This window comes from Balaenoptera borealis, assembly GCF_965194805.1.
Source record: "Balaenoptera borealis genome assembly, chromosome: 1".
Classification (NCBI taxonomy): domain Eukaryota; kingdom Metazoa; phylum Chordata; class Mammalia; order Artiodactyla; family Balaenopteridae; genus Balaenoptera; species Balaenoptera borealis.
Window position 1 is genome coordinate 44,650,935 of NC_138860.1, and position 18,995 is coordinate 44,669,929.

General features: G+C 37.8%; 2 protein-coding genes across 9 annotated transcripts in view; one reads left to right on the forward strand and one right to left on the reverse strand.

Moving 5' to 3' along the window:
- The window catches only part of ODR4 (odr-4 GPCR localization factor homolog), a 39,058-nt gene extending 25,891 nt beyond the window's left edge, over positions 1 to 13,167 (reverse strand). Inside the window, exons 1-7 of one of the 4 annotated variants that reach the window (XM_082401900.1) lie at positions 13,013 to 13,165; positions 12,102 to 12,205; positions 10,139 to 10,259; positions 7,454 to 7,588; positions 3,453 to 3,548; positions 1,447 to 1,553; positions 375 to 411 (exon numbers count right to left, since the gene is read on the reverse strand). In XM_082401900.1, the coding sequence (XP_082258026.1) occupies positions 375 to 411; positions 1,447 to 1,553; positions 3,453 to 3,548; positions 7,454 to 7,588; positions 10,139 to 10,237 (474 nt within the window). In that variant the 5' untranslated portion in view covers positions 10,238 to 10,259; positions 12,102 to 12,205; positions 13,013 to 13,165. Of the gene's footprint in view, positions 1 to 374; positions 412 to 1,446; positions 1,554 to 3,448; positions 3,549 to 7,453; positions 7,589 to 10,138; positions 10,260 to 12,101; positions 12,206 to 13,012 lie in introns of all 4 variants that reach the window. The other 3 variants (XM_082401899.1, XM_082401901.1, XM_082401902.1) reach the window with 3 other exon arrangements.
- Positions 13,168 to 13,288: 121 nt separating this feature from the next.
- The window catches only part of TPR (translocated promoter region, nuclear basket protein), a 66,868-nt gene continuing 61,161 nt past the window's right edge, over positions 13,289 to 18,995 (forward strand). For 4 of the 5 annotated variants that reach the window (XM_082401150.1, XM_082401152.1, XM_082401151.1 and 1 more), the window contains exons 1-4: positions 13,290 to 13,430; positions 13,796 to 14,113; positions 15,633 to 15,737; positions 17,974 to 18,047. In XM_082401150.1, the coding sequence (XP_082257276.1) occupies positions 13,361 to 13,430; positions 13,796 to 14,113; positions 15,633 to 15,737; positions 17,974 to 18,047 (567 nt within the window). In that variant the 5' untranslated portion in view covers positions 13,290 to 13,360. Of the gene's footprint in view, positions 13,431 to 13,795; positions 14,114 to 15,632; positions 15,738 to 17,973; positions 18,048 to 18,995 lie in introns of all 5 variants that reach the window. The other variant, XM_082401154.1, reaches the window with a different exon arrangement.

An 18,995-nucleotide genomic window follows, 5' to 3' on the forward strand; every position in this document is an offset into this window, starting at 1 on the left:
GGAAGTCCCTCACATTGCTTTTTAGACACCTTGGCAAAATGTTAGTCTGGATTCTGCTGAGTACAGACAGCTTGTTTACTGGGCACTGTGGCTCCCACAAGTCTAGACACTTTTACTGCTAGCCTCTCAAATATAATACCAGACACATAAACAAGGTAGGGACAGCTTAACAAAAATATTTTAACAATAAAAAAAAAATATATAAATTGTCCTTGTCTGTAGTGAAATTAATCATATTTCAAAATAAAAAACTACAGGTGGTTGTGGACATTAATAGGAAGAGATAGCACTGAAAATTATTAAAACTAAAAATTGAATTTTATTTAAAAATAGTTTGCAACACAGAAAAATCTTTAAGGAGCAGTTTTTCTTACCTTTGGATTGTGGATATCATAAGTTCGACAAAATATTCTTTATTAATTAAGGATAGAAATAACCAAAAAAATAAAAAATAAGAAAGCAATTCTTGATAATCAAAAGAAAATAAACCGTCAAAAAATAAAAATAAAGTATACGCATCCAAGAGTTTTTACAAAATCATACCACTTCATGGCATGACACTTAAAGATATGTATACACATATATATGTATGCATATGTTTGTGTAAATACATATACTTATATATATATAAATTCCTCTGACTATAATACTTGTGGTACTTTAAACTATTTCCTGTTTATAAATCCTGATAATCACAATGAACAGAATGATAGCTCTTACAAAACTGTCCTCAAATACAGACCCTTTTTAACAAATAGGAGTGCTGTTTTGAATGAAGTCAAGCCTGGGAATGTTTATTGGGTCAAAGGGTCTGTACATGAAACTTTCTAGTTAAATACCAAAGGAGTTAACAGCCCACCTTCTACAGGAATGATCCCTTTTTGAATTTTGTCTTTTTGCAGGTCCTAATTTATTGGGCCCTTGCATTGCTTCACTCCCTTGGTGAGGCTGCCTCATGCTTGGGAGGTACTTGCCCTGGTAATATGTAGAGGAAAGAAACTAAGAAGGCCCTATAATTGGCTTTTAGTGTCACTTGATCTTGGCCAAAGATATAAAAATTGCCAGCTCGGTGCACCTGTGCTTTGCATTGAACATTTTATCTATAGGAACTGGAGGTAAACAAAATAAAAGCATTACTTTGCCTAAGCTGTACCTTTCTGTAGGGGCCCTAGTGTATTTTAATGTACAGGGGTGGAGAGCTGGGAAAGAGTTCAGAATGCCCAGTCCTTGCCACCTCTCTCAAACTCTTTACAACCCTGACACATGATTAACAACCATTCTTACCATTATTATTGGCAGTCCGAATTATGTGTTATTTACAGAAAAACGTACAAACTAAGCCTATTTTTTAAATGATGACTTAAATAAATGTTTGGGGAAAAAACCTGCAGGAACATTATTTTGGTATCATATACTTTAGAACATAAACACCTAAATAAAAGATACTTTTTTGTAGAAGAGCAAAAGTGAAGTGTCACTCGTTCTGAGACCTCCTCGTCTGTGAAATTCCACAGTCTCTTTTTATTCATAGATTTTTCCACAGCAAATACTAGCTGAAAGAGAGGAAAACACATCAACTGAATGCAAAATAAAATAGAAAGAGAGTGCAGAAAAAGACAATTATAATATCCTTAAGCACCCATCTAGCTTTAAAATTCCACGATGCTATCATTAAATTTCCTTTTTCTCAAAAGAAAGAGTGAAACTGATTATTAACCATTTAGATTCCATGTTTAGGGATATACAAAAATTAGGTATTAAATAAAAAAATATAATTCACTGTCATTAACGATCAACTGAACATGATTTGGGGCAACTAACATTTAAGTGAAGTACAGAATAAAGACTTTAAGTAGAATGAGAAGTGACAAGTGATTTTTAACCTATAAAAATGGAGCGTGTCACCCATTTGGCATTTCTTATTTAAATGTCACAAAAGATGTAAGGTAATACATAAGGGCACATAAAATATAGTAATAACATAAATTCTAAGTGAAAAAACATCAGAAATAGTGACAAAAATCTATGCCACATGTAAGAATTATAAAAATGCATACTTGATATGGGGAGAGGGTTCATAAATTTGGCTCTAAGCTTTCTAAAAATAATGTGCACAGAGAAACCCAATCAGTTCCCTAATTCGCACGGTCCAGAAGCTAAACAATTGATCAGAAGAGGCATAACTTTCTTAATAATGATATCAAAAGAAATTTCTTCAAAGACAATATTATGTAATATAACAAACAAAGTTCTTAGCAATGACCTTACGGGAGACAATGACAAGTTTTATAAGGTTACTTCATATACTGTCCCTCAGTGCAGGTCAATGGAAACAAAGTTAGATAATTAAAACGCTACAATTTCTGAAATAGGGCATTTCTAAAATTTTACATGCTTCTTAGAAACGAAAGAGATACAAAAAGCAAGAGGAAGGAGGATCTACTGCATCTCTCTAGCACTGAGCCCACATTCAACCCAACCACAAGAGGATGCACAGCCAATGCTATTAAATACACATGGATATAGATTACATTTCAAAATGCCAAATAGGATGAACGATTGTGAAAGAGGTACATTTATTTAAAATGGTAAAAATGGCAGAAGGTTGAATAACTTGCCAGGGGAGGGATTATCACCATTTTCTTCCTTTACCTCCATAAGTACAAATATCAAAGGTTTGAAGGTGGGATATTTGATGGGAGAGAATGTTACAAAACTGGAAGAATCTGTAGCACCTGGATTCTTAGCTGTACACTTTACTAGAAAAAGGTTTGGGGGGATTCTGTGGGGTTTTGCACTTCTCAAGATAATGAGGTCTCCTTCTCTCTTGGGGTGGAAAATAACTTTTGAAGGCTTATTTGGATCTTAAGTACTAAAAGAGATGAAAACTGGCTACACAGTTTGCTTTAGGTTTGGGCTTAAGGGGAAACAGCTTGTGGACCCTCACATTTACTTGTAAACCATGTTACCCAAATAACTGACATAGGAATTAAACAAAAAGCAGGGGATTCATAATAGATACTCGGTCCAGAAATAAAGAATAAGTATCTGACTGTCGTTATTTTATGTCTTACTCTCAGGATCCTGAGAGAATTGAAGAGGTGAAGAATTGCAAAACCTATTAATTTCATATTACAGCAATCACTTGGAACTAAATGGAAGGTCTAGCAGAATACTGCTACTGCACAAGAAAAATTGTTAAACCATTATAACTTGTTTCACAATAGTAAAAAATTATCTTTAAAATAACGACTATTTTAAAAATATGTAGCTTTGGTTGAAAATATAAATACTGACATGTATTACACTCAAGATACCAAGCAATTGGGTGGAAAAAGCTGTTTCAACATAATCCCAGCATAGAGAATTAATCTAAATATGCCTAGGATCACTGTATACAAGTATAATCAATTAAGATATAACTTTAAGAATTTCTGATATTTCAGACTTACTCTATGTAGGATATTTTGAAATTCATTTCCCATTTCTAAAGTTGTAATAATAAATACTCCAAGAACTAAAAGTCCCCCTGGTAGCATTCTGGATACCTAAAAACAGAAATATAGTATTAGCTAACAAAAGCATTTGACATCATATGCAATCTTTTGTGTTTGAGAAGCTAAATATTAAATCAGCAAATGCCTACCTAGTACCAACTATATGCAAAGCATTGAAGTAGGGGCTTTGAAAAAACTGGTTAAAATATTGAGAAATGGGGACTTCCCCGGTGGCACAGTGGTTAAGAACCCGCCTGCCAATTCAGGGGACACTGGTTCGAGTCCTGGTCTGGGAAGATCCCACATGCCACAGAGCTACTAAGCCTGTGCGCCACTACTACTGAGCCTGCGCTCTAGAGCCTACAAGCCACAATTACTGAGCCCGCGTGCCACAACTACTGAAGCCCGCGCGCCTAGAGGCTGTGCTCTGCAACAAGAGAAGCCACCGCAATGAGAAGCCTGCGCACCACAATGAAGTGTAGCCCCCGCTCGTCGCAACTAGAGAAAGCCCGTGCACAGCAACAAAGACCCAACACAGCCAAAATGGATGAAAACCAAGACGAATGGGGTGTTATTATGCACACAATCTTCCTAGAGTGTTCTTAACTTTTTACCTTAAAACTACTTTATAAATAAAACCATTTAGTAATGACACTCTTTAGCTACATCAATAAATAAACTCCTTTCTCCTAAGACCGAAAACTAAAATATCTCCTAAATTTTTCAATGGCTTCCACTATCAGCTAAATAAAATACAAATTTTTATCTTAGACTGGTATTGCAGACTCTCTAAAATCTGGCTGATCTGATATTCAGAGCCTCATTTGATACTACTGCCCACGAAATATTCAAGCATCAATCACAAACTTCTCACTGTTCTCCACATATATGGCTAGGCTTTCTAACTCTATACCTTTACTCAGGCTGCTCACTCAGCCTGAAAAGACTTTCTCTTACACGTCTACATGTCTGAACTCTACTGAATACCTCGAAGTCAGCTTGAGGAAGCTGCCTTCCCTGATCCTTTGATCTCCAAACTCCTGCAGGACCTCAGTGTAGTTTTCCCATGGAGCTTATCACATGAACGTGTACTATGGTTATGTCTGAACCTTACTAGTTGATCTGGGAGCTCCTTAATGGAAGAAGTTAATTCTCAACTACCTTTGTATCCCTATAATATTCAGCAGAGTCTGGGATTTGAGCAGAGGGGGTCCAACTTGAAACTCCATTGTTTCCTATTGTTTAGATTTACCTCAATTTTTAAAGCTTTCTTATTGATATTGGGCATTTAATATTATTTCCAATTTTTCTGTACCTTAAAATAATATTGGTTAAAAATCCTAGCAAGTTTCTGTGTTCACAGGATTATTTGCTTATAATAAATCTCCTGAGGTGGGTAACTAGGTTAAAGGGTCATACATATTTTTAAGGATTTTGACACATCCTACCAGTTTGTCCTGCATAATATCTGTGATTTTCCTTCCACATCATTGTGGCTAGTTCCTAGTGCCACATGTATTCCTTTCTACCATCTATACTCATAGTGCTCTGGTTACCTTTTATGTACTTAATATATGAGCAAACTGATCACAAAGTTAAGTCTTCAGAAAATTAGATACCATGGTCTAACCCCTAATATATTTGCATTATGTCTGCTGGTGGTTCCCTCTGATTTCATAAATTCTATTTACTACAGTGACACAAGCTTGACATACATAAATAAGGAATAAAGCTTTCATACTTAGCATGGGGAACTTGCACATCTTTTCAAAATCATCAACAAATAAAATTAACCATTTCTTTCTAGAGGCAAAAAGATTATCTATTTTACTACATAAGTTTTATGTTTGTGTGTATAGATGTATATAGACTAGACATAGATATAGATATGTAATTTTACAGAAGGCCAAAAGCAAAATTAGAGTAGAAAGTTATTTACAAACCATTGGAAATTTAAGTTTAAAATATTTAATATTTCATTAGAAGTTGGTATTAAATATTTATTGCATTTTTCAAAAATATAACTACATACTACCCCGCATCACAAATGCAGATAAACATGTGTGTGTGTTTGAAGATTTAAAGATAATTGGAGAAGGAAATAATTTTATTTTTACCTAATTTAACATACTTTATTGGATGATATAATCCATTCAATAACTACTTTTAAGTGAATTTACTCATCATTCCCTCTGACTCACCCCAAATCTGTTTCCTCTTCGTGTAATGGCAACGCCATCTTCCTAGACCCAGGCTAAAAACAAAATCTCAATAATTTTTAGCAACTCTCTCACAATCTCTTTTTACTGCCAATCTACTTGGTCACTGAATCATCTTAATACTAGCTCTTTCTTTGAAATGTTTTGGCAATGAGGTTTTAGCCCACTGCTTTAGTTTGCTTATTTATCCATTCACTTATCCAATATTTTGGAGTTCTCATCATAAACCATGGGAACACTATGCTTGGCACTAAGGATACGGCCATAAACAAAACAGCCGTGACCCTGTCCTCAGGAAGCTTAGAGTCTAGTCACTAGCTCATGTCACCTTTTTTTTTTTTTTAATTAATTAATTTTATTTTATTTATTTTTGGCTGTGTTGGGTCTTTGTTTCTGTGCGAGGGCTTTCTCCAGCTGCGGCGAGCGGGGGCCACTCTTCATCGCGGTGCGCGGGCCTCTCACTATCGCGGCCTCTCTAGTTGCGGAGCACAGGCTCCAGATGCGCAGGCTCAGTAGTTGTGGCTCACGGGCCTTGTCGCTCCGCGGCATGTGGGATCTTCCCAGACCAGGGCTCGAACCCGTGTCCCCTGCATTGGCAGGCAGATTCTCAACCACTGCGCCACCAGGGAAGCCCTCATGTCACCTTTTTTTGAACTATTACTGTAACTGTATATTTTCTGCTCTCTCTCTCTCCAATCCCTCTACTCTCCATTTACACTGTACCAAGGCACTGCAATTACTTTCTCAATTATTGGCAGGATTATTTCTCAATCCTTCTCAAAATAGGGAGCTCTGAAAGTCTACCATAGAGCTACTGGCTCCAAAAGAACTCCTTCCTTCCTAGAATGACACTTCAAAACCATCCATAAACTGGCCCCATACAGTCTTATGTCTAAAAGCATTCTTTTATATACACCATGCTTCAATTATACCCAATTGTGTGCTATTCTAACATACCTTTAAATTTCATGCCTTTGGGTCATTTATCCACTGTCCTTTGTGCATTCAATGTGCTCCCTGACTTCTACTAGCAAAGTCCTATTCATCTTTCAAGTTCAGAGCCTTCCGTGAAGCTGTTTGAATCCAACCTTTGACAGATATTTAATCATTCCCCACTCTATATTCCTATAGTACTGTCCTATTTTTATTCACTTCTCTTACAATTTGTTTTGGTAATAATGTCTTTCACTTTGCTTAAAATATAAATTCTAAGGACATTAAAGAAAAATTTAACCATCATTTTATTTCCTCAGTACCTGGTTTAAGTCTTTAAAACAATCTGACCAGCAACAATGTTACCAATAACTAATATTATTTTAAAATAAGGAAAAATTGGAAATAAGGTAAATGACCAATAACAGGATATAGGTTAAAAAACACAACAGATAAAAGTTAACAATGGAAAAGCATAGTGTACAAGATCAAAGGCTTTCAAGTCACACCGCCTGGGTTCAAATCCCAGTTTCACTACCTATTACACTAATCTTGGGTGGATTACTTAACTTCAAGTAAGAAAATGCTTTTTTAAAAACTAGATGCAAGTAATCAATAAATAAAAAATATACTCATGGATGAAACAGAGCAGAAAATACTTCTATTTTTGATATACTACCCAAGTTTTGAAAACTTAAGAACGAGTACTCTGAAATCCTAGTCTAGTAACCTGAGGATAACGTACTTTTATTTTGTTAGTCAATAAACACAAACTTAACTATATAAAGAAACAAACATGATGACCTGGTTGGCATGTTCTATGGCCCATTCTTCATCCAAGTTATCCAACTTAGCTTTGGAATGTTTGGAGCTCTCATCTTGTTCCTCTTTGGGTGGTGTTCTAGTGGCAAGAATCACGTAATCCTTTTGTGAAGAACACTTAAAAACAAATTAGAAAAGCTTATTAGGGTGATAACTGACTGAGGAATGCAAAGCCCTTATGACATGCAAAAACTGAGCAATATTTATAGCAGCTTAAATTGTTTATACCTGTATTATACCAGAATCTACAGAGTAAACAACTTTCATGGATAGCCTTACAACATTTTCCTCACATGTTATTTATCTTTTAATATATTTAATACCAGCTCCTTATTTATTTGGGCAACCTGAATGTGAATCATGCAGTGGTCCTTAAAAATGGCTTACTGGAACAGATTAGACAGTTCAACAAATATAAAAACCCAATAAAATAAAGCAACAAATGACCTTGTGCATCTTACTTTCATAAAAACAATGATAGTGGGGAACGTGTTCATGTGTGTCCACAGAAAAACAAAGGTGAAGTGATATTAGATTTATGTTCCTCAGTTTTAATAGCAATTAAATGCTAACCAGAAGTGGGAAACCTAAAGATAAATTTAGGGAAAATTTAATAGCTCAGTCTCATTACAGTGAAAATTTCCTATAAAGAAAGAGTAAAAATACAAGTAAGCACAATGTTATCCTCACACATGACCTGAAATTCTAATCGTTAGTGTCATCCTGGAACAGAAAATAAAGGAAGAGAAATTATTTCAATAAAAGTTATTTCCAGAAAGTTACATTGAAATGCACACAAGGAAAAGGTAGGTGCTGATTAAGAAAGCTCTTTCTTTTCATAAAATCTATGATTTTGAAAAGAAAAAGAAACTGACTCTGGGAGTAGGAGACAGGCAAGCCTGAAAGCTTGAGCGGAAGGAAAGAAAAGTGATGAATCCTGGAACAAAGAGAAAGAAGAAGCATGTAGAATACTGAAAGGAATGAAAAGGCAGCATGAAGAGAGATTGGAATTCTCCCTAAATTGTGGGAGACTTATACGTAAGATGGTGATTTTGCTGAGCTCTAGAAACAGCCTATGTGCTGTAAGGCAGGTTTGGAAGAGGGTATTTCTCCCTGACCTTTCACCTTTACTGATCACTTCTGTTCCTAGCAAAAAGAACCCCATACTAGATGTTAAGTAACCTGAATCTAAAAGAAGTTCAGATTGTTGCCAGGAGAGGTCATCTGGCTGTCTAATGAGAAGCCTCAGAGGGTGGTATTACCTGGGTGAACAGTGCAGGGTCTGCCCTCTGTCTTACAAGTTAAGAAATTGGATTTGTGAAAACTCTGAGAATGTACCTGTCTCTCAGGGCTACGCTGACATTACCTAAGATCATTCAGAATGATGCTAAAACTAGAATACCATGAAGGGATGTGAACATGCAAGTCCTCTGCGTGGTGCATTCTTTATAAGTAGGCAACATAGGGCATCAAATTATAAGAGAAAGTAGCTTGGGAATGTGGATAGAATCAGAACAAGTTAATTATCCAATTTGAAGGTTCTAAGCCATCATGTTAAAATATCCAGAAAGAAAACTGCCCCCAGTAGGGTTTTATTTGCTATTAGGCCTCAAAATTAATCTTTGGACCAGAGTACACTCTCCCCTAAATAGTGTTTAGATGTATGTAGCCAGTTTGTTTGTGTGACTCTCCTTTTTTCATTTCTGTGTACTGCTGACAAGTCCTCCCTGCTGATTAACACATTCTTTTTTTTTTTTAATATATTTTTCTTAACCATATTTGTTTATTTATTTATTTATTTATATTTTATGGCTGTGTTGGGTCTTCATTTCTGTGAGAGGGCTTTCTCTAGTTGCGGCAAGTGGGGGCCACTCTTCATCGTGGTGCGCGGGCCTCTCACTATCGCGGCCTCTCTTGTTGCGGAGCACAGGCTCCAGACGCGCAGGCTCAGTAGTTGTGGCTCACGGGCCTAGTTGCTCCGCGGCATGTGGGATCTTCCCAGACCAGGGCTCGAACCCACGTCCCCTGCATTGGCAGGCAGATTCTCAACCACTGCGCCACCAGGGAAGTCCCTGATTAACACATTCTCCCTTCAATTATAATAAATCAGTGGGTGCTTATGCTTTTTAAAGTAACTGTCCAAATATCCATTCCATTTTGGTTTGATTTTTGAGCCTTAACTCTAAGAGGGAAATAAAATTTGTGTAATTTCCAAATTTCTCCCAGTCCCTTTCCCTCAATCTCCACTGAATCAATATTTTAAAAAAAATTCAATAAATGGGTACGATAATATACAATAAAATATATGACCTATATTTGCTACAAGTCTGAAATAAGACAAACTAGAAATAAAATTGTAAAAAGCTACCTTTGTAAAGAATTGGACAACCTGGAATTAAAGATTAAAGGGGTGCAAAAGTCACTTTGGAAAGACAATAAAACGTGAATAATCTGGTCAGTAGAATTCTAATTTTGCAGTTTCTACCTTATAAGTTACTTTTACATTGTCAAAAGGGAATGTGTTCTGACTTGGGCAAACCTGGGCTACATTCTTCTTTTTCATTCCATCCCTCCATCCCCTAACTTGAATTTATTGTTAAATAGCATATTTTAACTTTAAATCAACAAATTTGCTTTATCAGTAAATGCATAGGAAAAGATACATACCTGTCCTATTAAAAGACCAGAGACAAAAGCTTTTCCTTGGAGACTGATGTTTGAAAGATACTGGCCGACAGTCTCTTCTACAATGTAGGTTCTTCCCATTATTAAGAACTAATTCAACCTCCTAAATTACAAGAAAAAATACAGAACATTTTTAGGCAAAAAATATAATTTGCAATGTTTTCCTCATGGGGGTAGTATAAAGAGAGAAGTTGTACTACCCTGATACTACCCCATACCTTACAGTGATTGCTTATTCAATAGGGTATTCTTTCTTGCAAAGTTTGAATGTAGCTTCAGAATTCTCAACAGAGTGTTGCAGGAAATGACTACCAATCAACCAGAGTTGACATGAGCGATAAAACCTACTCTCATACCTCAGATAAAGAAGAGAACACTAAACTACTAGTAGCCAACACACCTGATTTCTCATTCAGATCTATTACTCCTTAGTTGTATCATCTTTGGTAATTTACTGCTGAGCCTCACTGTACTCATTTCTAAAACAGAAAAGATGATAATTTCTGAGTTGCTCAATGGGAGGTAAAGGGAATCAAATTCATGTATTCAGTAAGCACACTATAAAGAACCACTATGCACAAGAAATTGTGCCAAGTGGGATGGCACGAAGATGAATAATACTTGGCCTCTGCCCTTGAGGAACTCAGAGTACAGCTGGAATGATGGAAGTAGACAAATAGCAATACAGTAATAACAAACATTTGTAGCGCTTCCATTTTGTGTAAGGCATTGTTCTAAGTACTTAACATATGGTGACATTTAATATTCAGAAAAACCCCCATGAGGTAGGGGATATATATACACCCTTGTTTTATAGATTTAGAAACTGAAACGAAAAAAGGTAACATAACTTGCCCAAGTGACAAATCTGGTAAGTGGCAAAGGTAGGATTTAACTTCAGGCAGTCTGGCTCTAAAATCCATTTCTTAAATAGGATTCTTAAATACTGTGCTCATACTAAGGAGTCATACCCAGTCTCTCAATTAAACTTTCACTAAGAGGGACTCCTGTTCTGCCCTCTCGCCAGTTTTGGGATGAAAATCAGCATATTCCTCTTACTGGCTCATGCTCCTTTGATTTGAGTTTCTGTAGCTTAAAATCAAAGATGCTGAATAAAAGAGGTAGGAAATAATAAATGATGATCTCAAGGAGTTCACATTCAGTGTGGGAGAAACAAATGTAAAGACATGATTCCAAAAAGCTATAAAATAGCCACAGAGAGACTGAAGAAACACAGTTGCAGCATTCTGAATAGCGGTAATAGTCACTTAGGTCCTGCAAAAAAAATTCCAATCTTATTCAGGACAACAAAGTCCAGGCAACTCTAGATGTGCTGAGGTGGCTTATCTGACATCAGTAAAATAAACTGCCAGTCACAATGATTTACATTACTCTAAAACTAAAGCCCAGAGAATTGCTTCCAGTTTGAAATGGCCTATTAGATGGTCTTTTTCCAAAGTTCCTGTTTGGTTTTGTCTCAAAATGCATTAAATTTCTTCTTAGCTCTCAGGTTTGCACTTTTTTTTTTTGGTGAAGTCTAGGACTGCCTGTGTAAATCATTAATGCCTCTAAAAAGTTAAGGGCCTTCCACTTTTACCACCCTAAGGTATGCATTTCTGTGTATTAAACTTTCTTCTACTTCATCATGCTATTCTACTCCTTTTCCTTCTGCCCTAAATAATTCTTAATTCTTACAAGAAATAGCAGTTAACAGTGACTCCAAGGTTATGATATGTAACTTTCTAATCTTACTTTTTCCAAGGTGTCATCTACTAGTCACATTAATGTGTAAGAAACTGAATGCAACAGAAAGATGAAAATCTTTGGGTTATGAAATCTGGTTGACTGTCGTATATTTTTTTTCTTTAGTGCTCCTTCAAAACTTTGAAATGTAGCTAACCATACTTTATAAAGGACACTAATAAAAATGTAGATCTTCTCTTACACAGTTCAATTTTTCCTGAAATGCTGTGTATCAGCAGAAGCTTTGCAAGTTGTCCAAACGCTGACTTGAGACCACTCAACTTCCCTGGACTCTGGTTTCCTAGTCTACAAAATAAAGAATTTGGATCATAGCAGGTCGGAAAACCTAATTTTAGGATTCTCGAAGTCCAAGTACAGAACATCTGCGTTTTCCAAATGGTAGATCAATGATGATAATATTGTGGCCCTAGGACATAATACAGTACTGCACATACAAGCAACCTTAATTAAAGTGCTTATATAAAATATTTTGGGGGAAAGAAACAACCTTAAGCTCCTTACTGCTAGTCTCAAAGGTCTGCTACTGTGGGAATTGTAGGGAGGATGACATTAGGAATGCTTTATTTTCAATAAAGAATTTAACAAATTCTTTTAGAAGAGTAATCAAACATGAAATAATCTACGGATTCAGCTTAGAAGTCACAGAACTACAATTTGGAAACAAGTAGCTCTGTTATGGTGGCAGGGTGAGAAGTGGTTTTTAAGAAGGAACGTGTTTAACAACTTCCGTTCCAACAGTTTTTCAATTTTAACAATATAAACACAAGGCAACATTTTCTGTAACGTTACCTTAAAACACAAATAAAAGCTACACTCAAACTCCTCTTGGTTTTTTAAAATCCTCTTCCTGGAAAATAAACCGAGCTCCTTAAATTCCTATTAAATCACTGTTACCAACTCCGCCACCAAAAAACCAAAAAATCTAAGTAAGTCTCACAACTGGACTTGAGTGTGTCGTACAGGAGTGACCGTCCATATGTTTCCTACACTCTATCCCTTTCTGTCCTCCTTGAAAAGGCAGTTCTCTGTGCCCGAGTGCACACACACACACACACACACACACACACGGATTCCATCCTCAGGCTGACTCACCTGTACTCAGACTGTGCACGCGTGGCAGACAACTCAGTCGAACTGTCAGACCACCTGAGAAAGGTGTTTAGAGTGCAAGTACCAGCCTCCAGGGACCAGATTCGTCTCCGGTCCCAATTCCACAGTCAATGAATTCATCAGAAAGCGACGAACTTCCCGCACCTCACTTCCTACTCCACACCCGTGGTCTCTGGAGTCAGGTGGCTCAGATTGATGACGCACGCTGGCCCCCTGCTTTCACAGCAGCGCCTCAGCCAAAGCGACTGCGGTCGCCACCCCGCCCCCTTCCGGGCGCCATTAAGAGCGTGGCGGTAGCCCGGCGTCTGCCGGCCGGCCCTGCTGGGACCGATGCCCTCTAGCGGCCCAGTGTCTAAAAGCCGCCAAAGAGGACGACCCATGGCATCCCGGAGCTATGACGGTAAGGTCGCTCTCCTCTTCAGGGAGGAACGTAGGTTAACGGGTATTATGTGGCGCCACCTCGCGGATAAGTGGTCGCGCGACAGGCAAGGAGAGCCGGGGGGCGGGGAGAAAGGAGGAAGCGGACTTGGTGGTGCGGAATTGGGCTCACGGAAGGGATTGGGAAAAACTACGTTTCCCAGAAGCCTAGGCGGCTAGAAGCGGGTGGAAAAGGGGGCCGGAAAGCGGAGTGCACGACAGGGGTCAGAGGCTGCCTCTGAACTCGTATTCCCAGGGTACACAGCTTCCGGTGGTTGCGCGCGCACTGCGGACGCGGGCGCTGCGGCGCGTCCGGTGCAGCGGTTAACGCGGGACTCGATTTCCCAGGGTCCCGCCGTGGGAGTCTCCGTCGGGCGGGCGCGCGCGAGCCACCGAGCGAGGTGGCGGAGGCAGCAGCCCACGCTTCTGGGTCCTCTTGGTCTTCGCCTTTCTTCTCCGTTTCTGCTCCGTCGGCCGCGGCCGCCGCCGCCGCCGCGGTCCCCGGCCCGATCGACATGGCGGCGGTGTTGCAGCAAGTCCTGGAGCGCACAGAACTGAACAAGCTGCCTAAGTCGGTCCAGAACAAACTTGAGAAGTTCCTTGCTGACCAGCAGTCCGAGATCGATGGCCTCAAGGGGCGGCACGAGAAATTTAAGGTGGAGAGCGGTAAGTGCGACGCTCTTCCCGCCCTTGTTTCTGGGCGCGACCCCAGTGATGGCTGGTCTCCTCCCCTTGCAAGCTCGCCCCGTCCACGGCTTCACGGCTTCATCGCTTCTCCGGCTCCGTGGACACCATAGGCCTTCTCGTAACTGCTTCCTTCACAGTTTGATACGAAGGAGCCTGTTTTGTTTGTTTTTAAAATGTGAATCCACATTGAGTTCCTGTTTTCTTTGTAATTAGGGTGGTCTCATTTAGGGACGCCTAACGTCCGGCAAACAGAAATTGTGAAGATTTGGGTCTGTTTACACCGGGCTAGGGGTCTGCGACTCCTAACTCTTCTAAGCCTAGAGTACCCTGTCTGTATGTTGCACGTTAAATGATAGTAATTTCTGCTCTGTTTTCTAGTCATCTGCCTTCAAAGGCCTATGTCTTTAATGATAACTTTCTGCACTTGTTCTGAGTCCGTCTCGCTCTGGTGCGTTTTGTGTTCACAAAAACGAGTAGGTGCATAAGACAGCGCTGGAAACACAGTGCACGTGCAGTAAATGTTTAACGTATCCGACTTCTTTCTAAAAGTTGGAGTTTGATAGAAAATATATTAAGACCTTATAAATACCTGTAGTAGTAGACCCTCAGATAAGAAAGTACCTCACAATGGTGACTTGAATATCGTTGAAGAAAGATTAAGAGCATAGTAATTACCATTAGTAAAATACAAACCGTCTGTTGTGTGTCTTGGTTTACCAGGTTGTGTGTCTTGGTTTACCAGGTTTTTTTGGTGGGGGGGCGGTGCGGGACTGGTAACTGGTTTTTGCTAAGTGGATTGAAAATTCTGAAGAAGTTTTCATTTTAAAAAAATAAATAAAATTACCAAGCAGAATTGATGTTGAAAATTAATTCTCTGAATCCCAACACTGAATATAGTACCCTGCATTCTATGTGTTAATTTACACAATAAATATTGAGCGTCTTCTATGTGCTTCTAATGTGCTGAACAGTACACTATCGGTCGCTTCCCTTGGAAAGTTAACATGTTTATTTTTACATAAATTTAGTAATTTTATATGTTCAGGCATTATTTTGGCTATCTTAAGACAAACCTTTTTAAAGCAAAGCAGTTTTTAACCTAAATAATTTTTTCTCCATTTAATAAATATATTTTTTGGGTCTGCTTTATGCTAAGAAGTCTACTGATGTGTGGGGGAAATACTATGATAAATGAGACATGTTGCCTGCCTTGAAGAATCTCATAATCTTGTGGAATAGGCAGAAAAATAATTTGTTAAAACCCTCTCAGGCCTTATTTTCTTTTGTCATTTTACATATGTCGGTTGGAAATGTTGGATTAAAGTCCTTTTCTGTACTTGATCTATTTATCTTTACTCAAATTCTCTCTTATTTGCAGTGTGGGTTCCAATACTATGTCTTAAATTTTAAAATCAAGGTTATCAAAAATAAGTAGCAGTATTGACAGTGTGTACATGTATGTTTGATTTTTTTTTTTTTTCCCTCTGATCATCTGTAGAACAACAGTACTTTGAGATAGAGAAGAGGCTGTCCCACAGTCAGGAGAGACTTGTGAATGAAACCCGAGAGTGCCAAAGCTTGCGGCTTGAGCTGGAGAAGCTCAGTAAGTATTTAATTATATCTTTCTAATATTGGAGTATTGAGATCTTCAGATACTCCTTTGTATGCTTTGGAAACATTTATTTACTATATATGAAAATAGTGATTGTCCTTGTTTTCATTTCTGGTAATATTATGTTTTTTTCTTTCAGTGTGATTTTTTTTCAGTCAATGGTAAAGACTTTGAAAGAGGACAGGGCTTTAATGGTCAGGAGGCATGGGTTCTAATTCTGACTGCTATTAAAAACTCTTATGTCGGGCTTCCCTGGTGGCGCAGTGGTTGAGAATCTGCCTGCCAATGCAGGGGACACGGGTTCGAGCCCTGGTCTGGGAAGATCCCACATGCCGCGGAGCAACTAGGCCCGTGAGCCACAATTACTGAGCCTGCACGTCTGGAGCCTGTGCTCTGCAACAAGAGAGGCCGTGATAGCGAGAGGCCTGCGTGCTACGATGAAGAGTGGCCCCCGCTTGCCACAACTAGAGAAAGCCCTAGCACAGAAACGAAGACCCAACACAGCCATAAATAAATAAATTAATAATTGGGGGGGGGGAAAAGTTAAAAAAAAAAAAAAACTCTTATGTCATATGTAAATCATAACAGTGTTTGATTATTGTTTATAAAATGGCTAGAACCACTTGTCTATCTACTTAAACAGCTGTACAGGTCAAATGAGGTATATATGAAAGCATTTTGAAAAGGCTAAAGCATTATCCCACTGAAAAAGTAAAGAGAGTGACTTAGTTATTTTTATGTTGTTGAAAAATTAAAGTCTATTAGTTACATTATTATATTCAAGTTTTAACTCTTGTTATGATATTTATAACTACTTATGAACCTCAGGATGTAATTTTCTCTTTAAGGCCTAATTCCATTGAAAGATGAACAGCTATTTTTCTTCTTAATTAATTTTCTTACATCATTAAGTCCTAGAAAGTACACAAGATCTTAAAGGTCCTGACATTTCTTGGGAGGATGATGTGTTTTTATGTGCCTTGTTTACAGAGAAAAAAGTGAATGTCAGGAAGATCTTTATAGAGTAGGGACATAATATTTGTTATTAGGTATAGCTGGATTTTAATTTCATTGGGAATGCAAGAAGCTAATAATCAAGAGAATGGCTGAAACATTAGTCTTCTTTCTTAACCAAGTCCATGCCCATCGGCTGTATGTTTGAGTCAAAACCCTTTTCAACTAATTTTGGCACATCTCATTTTTAAAACATGTGACGTATACATATGATGGTATATATACATGTGTAATGAGGGTATGAATACTTGAGTAGCTACATCTGATTTATCACCTGTACATAGTTTTGTCTTGGCATTAAAAGAAAAGGTTTGTAGAGCAATAGTGCTAAAAAATTTCAAGAAAATGACTGTGACCCCAGCTTCTTTTATGAGATCTGGAAAAGGGAGAGGGAGGAGAAGATGGGGATAAACCTAGATAGACATGCCTTCCTGGGGTGTACAGTTTATATTTTTATATTTTTTTAGTTTGGAAGCAGTAAATAACATTAAAACGACATAGAAAATTTGGACAAATTTAGCAGGTTTTTTGTTTTTCTTTTAATAAACGAATTGTTTAACTTGGAAGTAATAATAATGTATTTGTTCATTAAATTACCAGCACATAACATAGACGTGTTTCAGTGGAAGAAAGTTTCAGAAAGTATACTCTTCCTAATTATTGGAATATGTTTAGAAGAGAAACTATAAGGGAGATAGCCCATTATGAGTGGAGATTGTGGGACTGAAAATTCAGTATCAAGCATAGCTCTTTTTAACGTGGTAAACCAGCTGAATTACAGTTATCCATTATTGTGATTTACTCTGCATACATTTCATGTAGTTTAAATGTTATTATTTATTCTCTTGATTTTGTCTTTTTTCACTTAATTTTTAAATTTGCAAATACAATTAATTCACTTTTTTATGATTGACTTAGAAGATGTCATTGAAAAATAAGGAAATTGGTAATTGCATATACTTTTTCCTAAAAATGTTGGCTAAAATGATCACAAATATTATTTTGAAGACAGGATAACATATTTAAAAATTTGTACTAGAAATACAGTAAATTTGGGTTGTACTCACGAATTTGGAACGCAGTGTTGTGCAGCTCAACCTTTCTGAAACTCAGTTTCTTAATTTCAAAATGTGTATGGGTGGCCGTTGAATACAAACTGTCATCGCAAATTTTAAGCTTATGTACGTGTGTTCATAAAATTCCTTTTATCCAGACAGTCAACTGAAGGCGCTAACTGAGAAAAACAAAGAACTTGAAGTGGCTCAGGATCGCAATATTGCCATTCAGGTAAAAGTTATTCCTGTGAATAAAGCTACTTATAAACCTGATACTTGAGGAAGTTTTTTATTCTGATTGTGCTTATTGGTTATTTAGTCAGTGGGAAGATGAAATATGTTCAGTTAGGAGAAGCTACTAACAAAAATGTATATACATAAATTCCTTAATAGGATTTTATGTTTTAATGATTGATTGGATATTCCTTTTACTTATTAGAATAGGTAAGTTCTTGATATAAAAAAACACTTGCGGGCTTCCCTGGTGGCGCAGTGGTTGAGAATCTGCCTGCTAATGCAGGGGACACGGGTTCGAGCCCTGGTCTGGGAAGATCCCACATGCCGCGGAGCAACTGGGCCCGTGAGCCACAACTACTGAGCCTGCGCGTCTGGAGCCTGTGCTCCGCAACAAGAGAGGCCGCGATAGTGATAGGCCCGCGCACCGCGATGAAGAGTGGCCCCCGCTTGCCGCAACTAGAGAAAGCCCTCTCACAGAAATGAAGACCCAACACAGCCATAAATAAATAAATTAAAAAAATAAATTAAAAAAAAAAAAAAAAAAACACTTGCTTTTAGCTGTGTAGCTCTTAAGTCATGAATTAAAAAAATTTTCTTTTGCATTATAAGTAAAGTGCCATAAATCTGTAAGTAGGATAAATATTCATAGATCCATCTGTCTATCCACCCACTCACCCACTGACCTACCTATCTTCCTTCCATTCTTTTAGAAATTATCTATTTAATGCTTACTATTGCCTAGGCATTATTTCCAGTATTGTGGTACAGTTGGGGATATGTGTGAATCCACATTGGTAATCATTTCCTTAGAGTAGTGATTAAGAATAACAGATTGAATATGATTACAAGAATTGCGGGCCAGTTTGTTTAATAAAGTGGTCATACCCAGTGATTCTTTGATCAGATAGACCTTTAGACTCTTGCCATTGCTTTTTAAAAATTT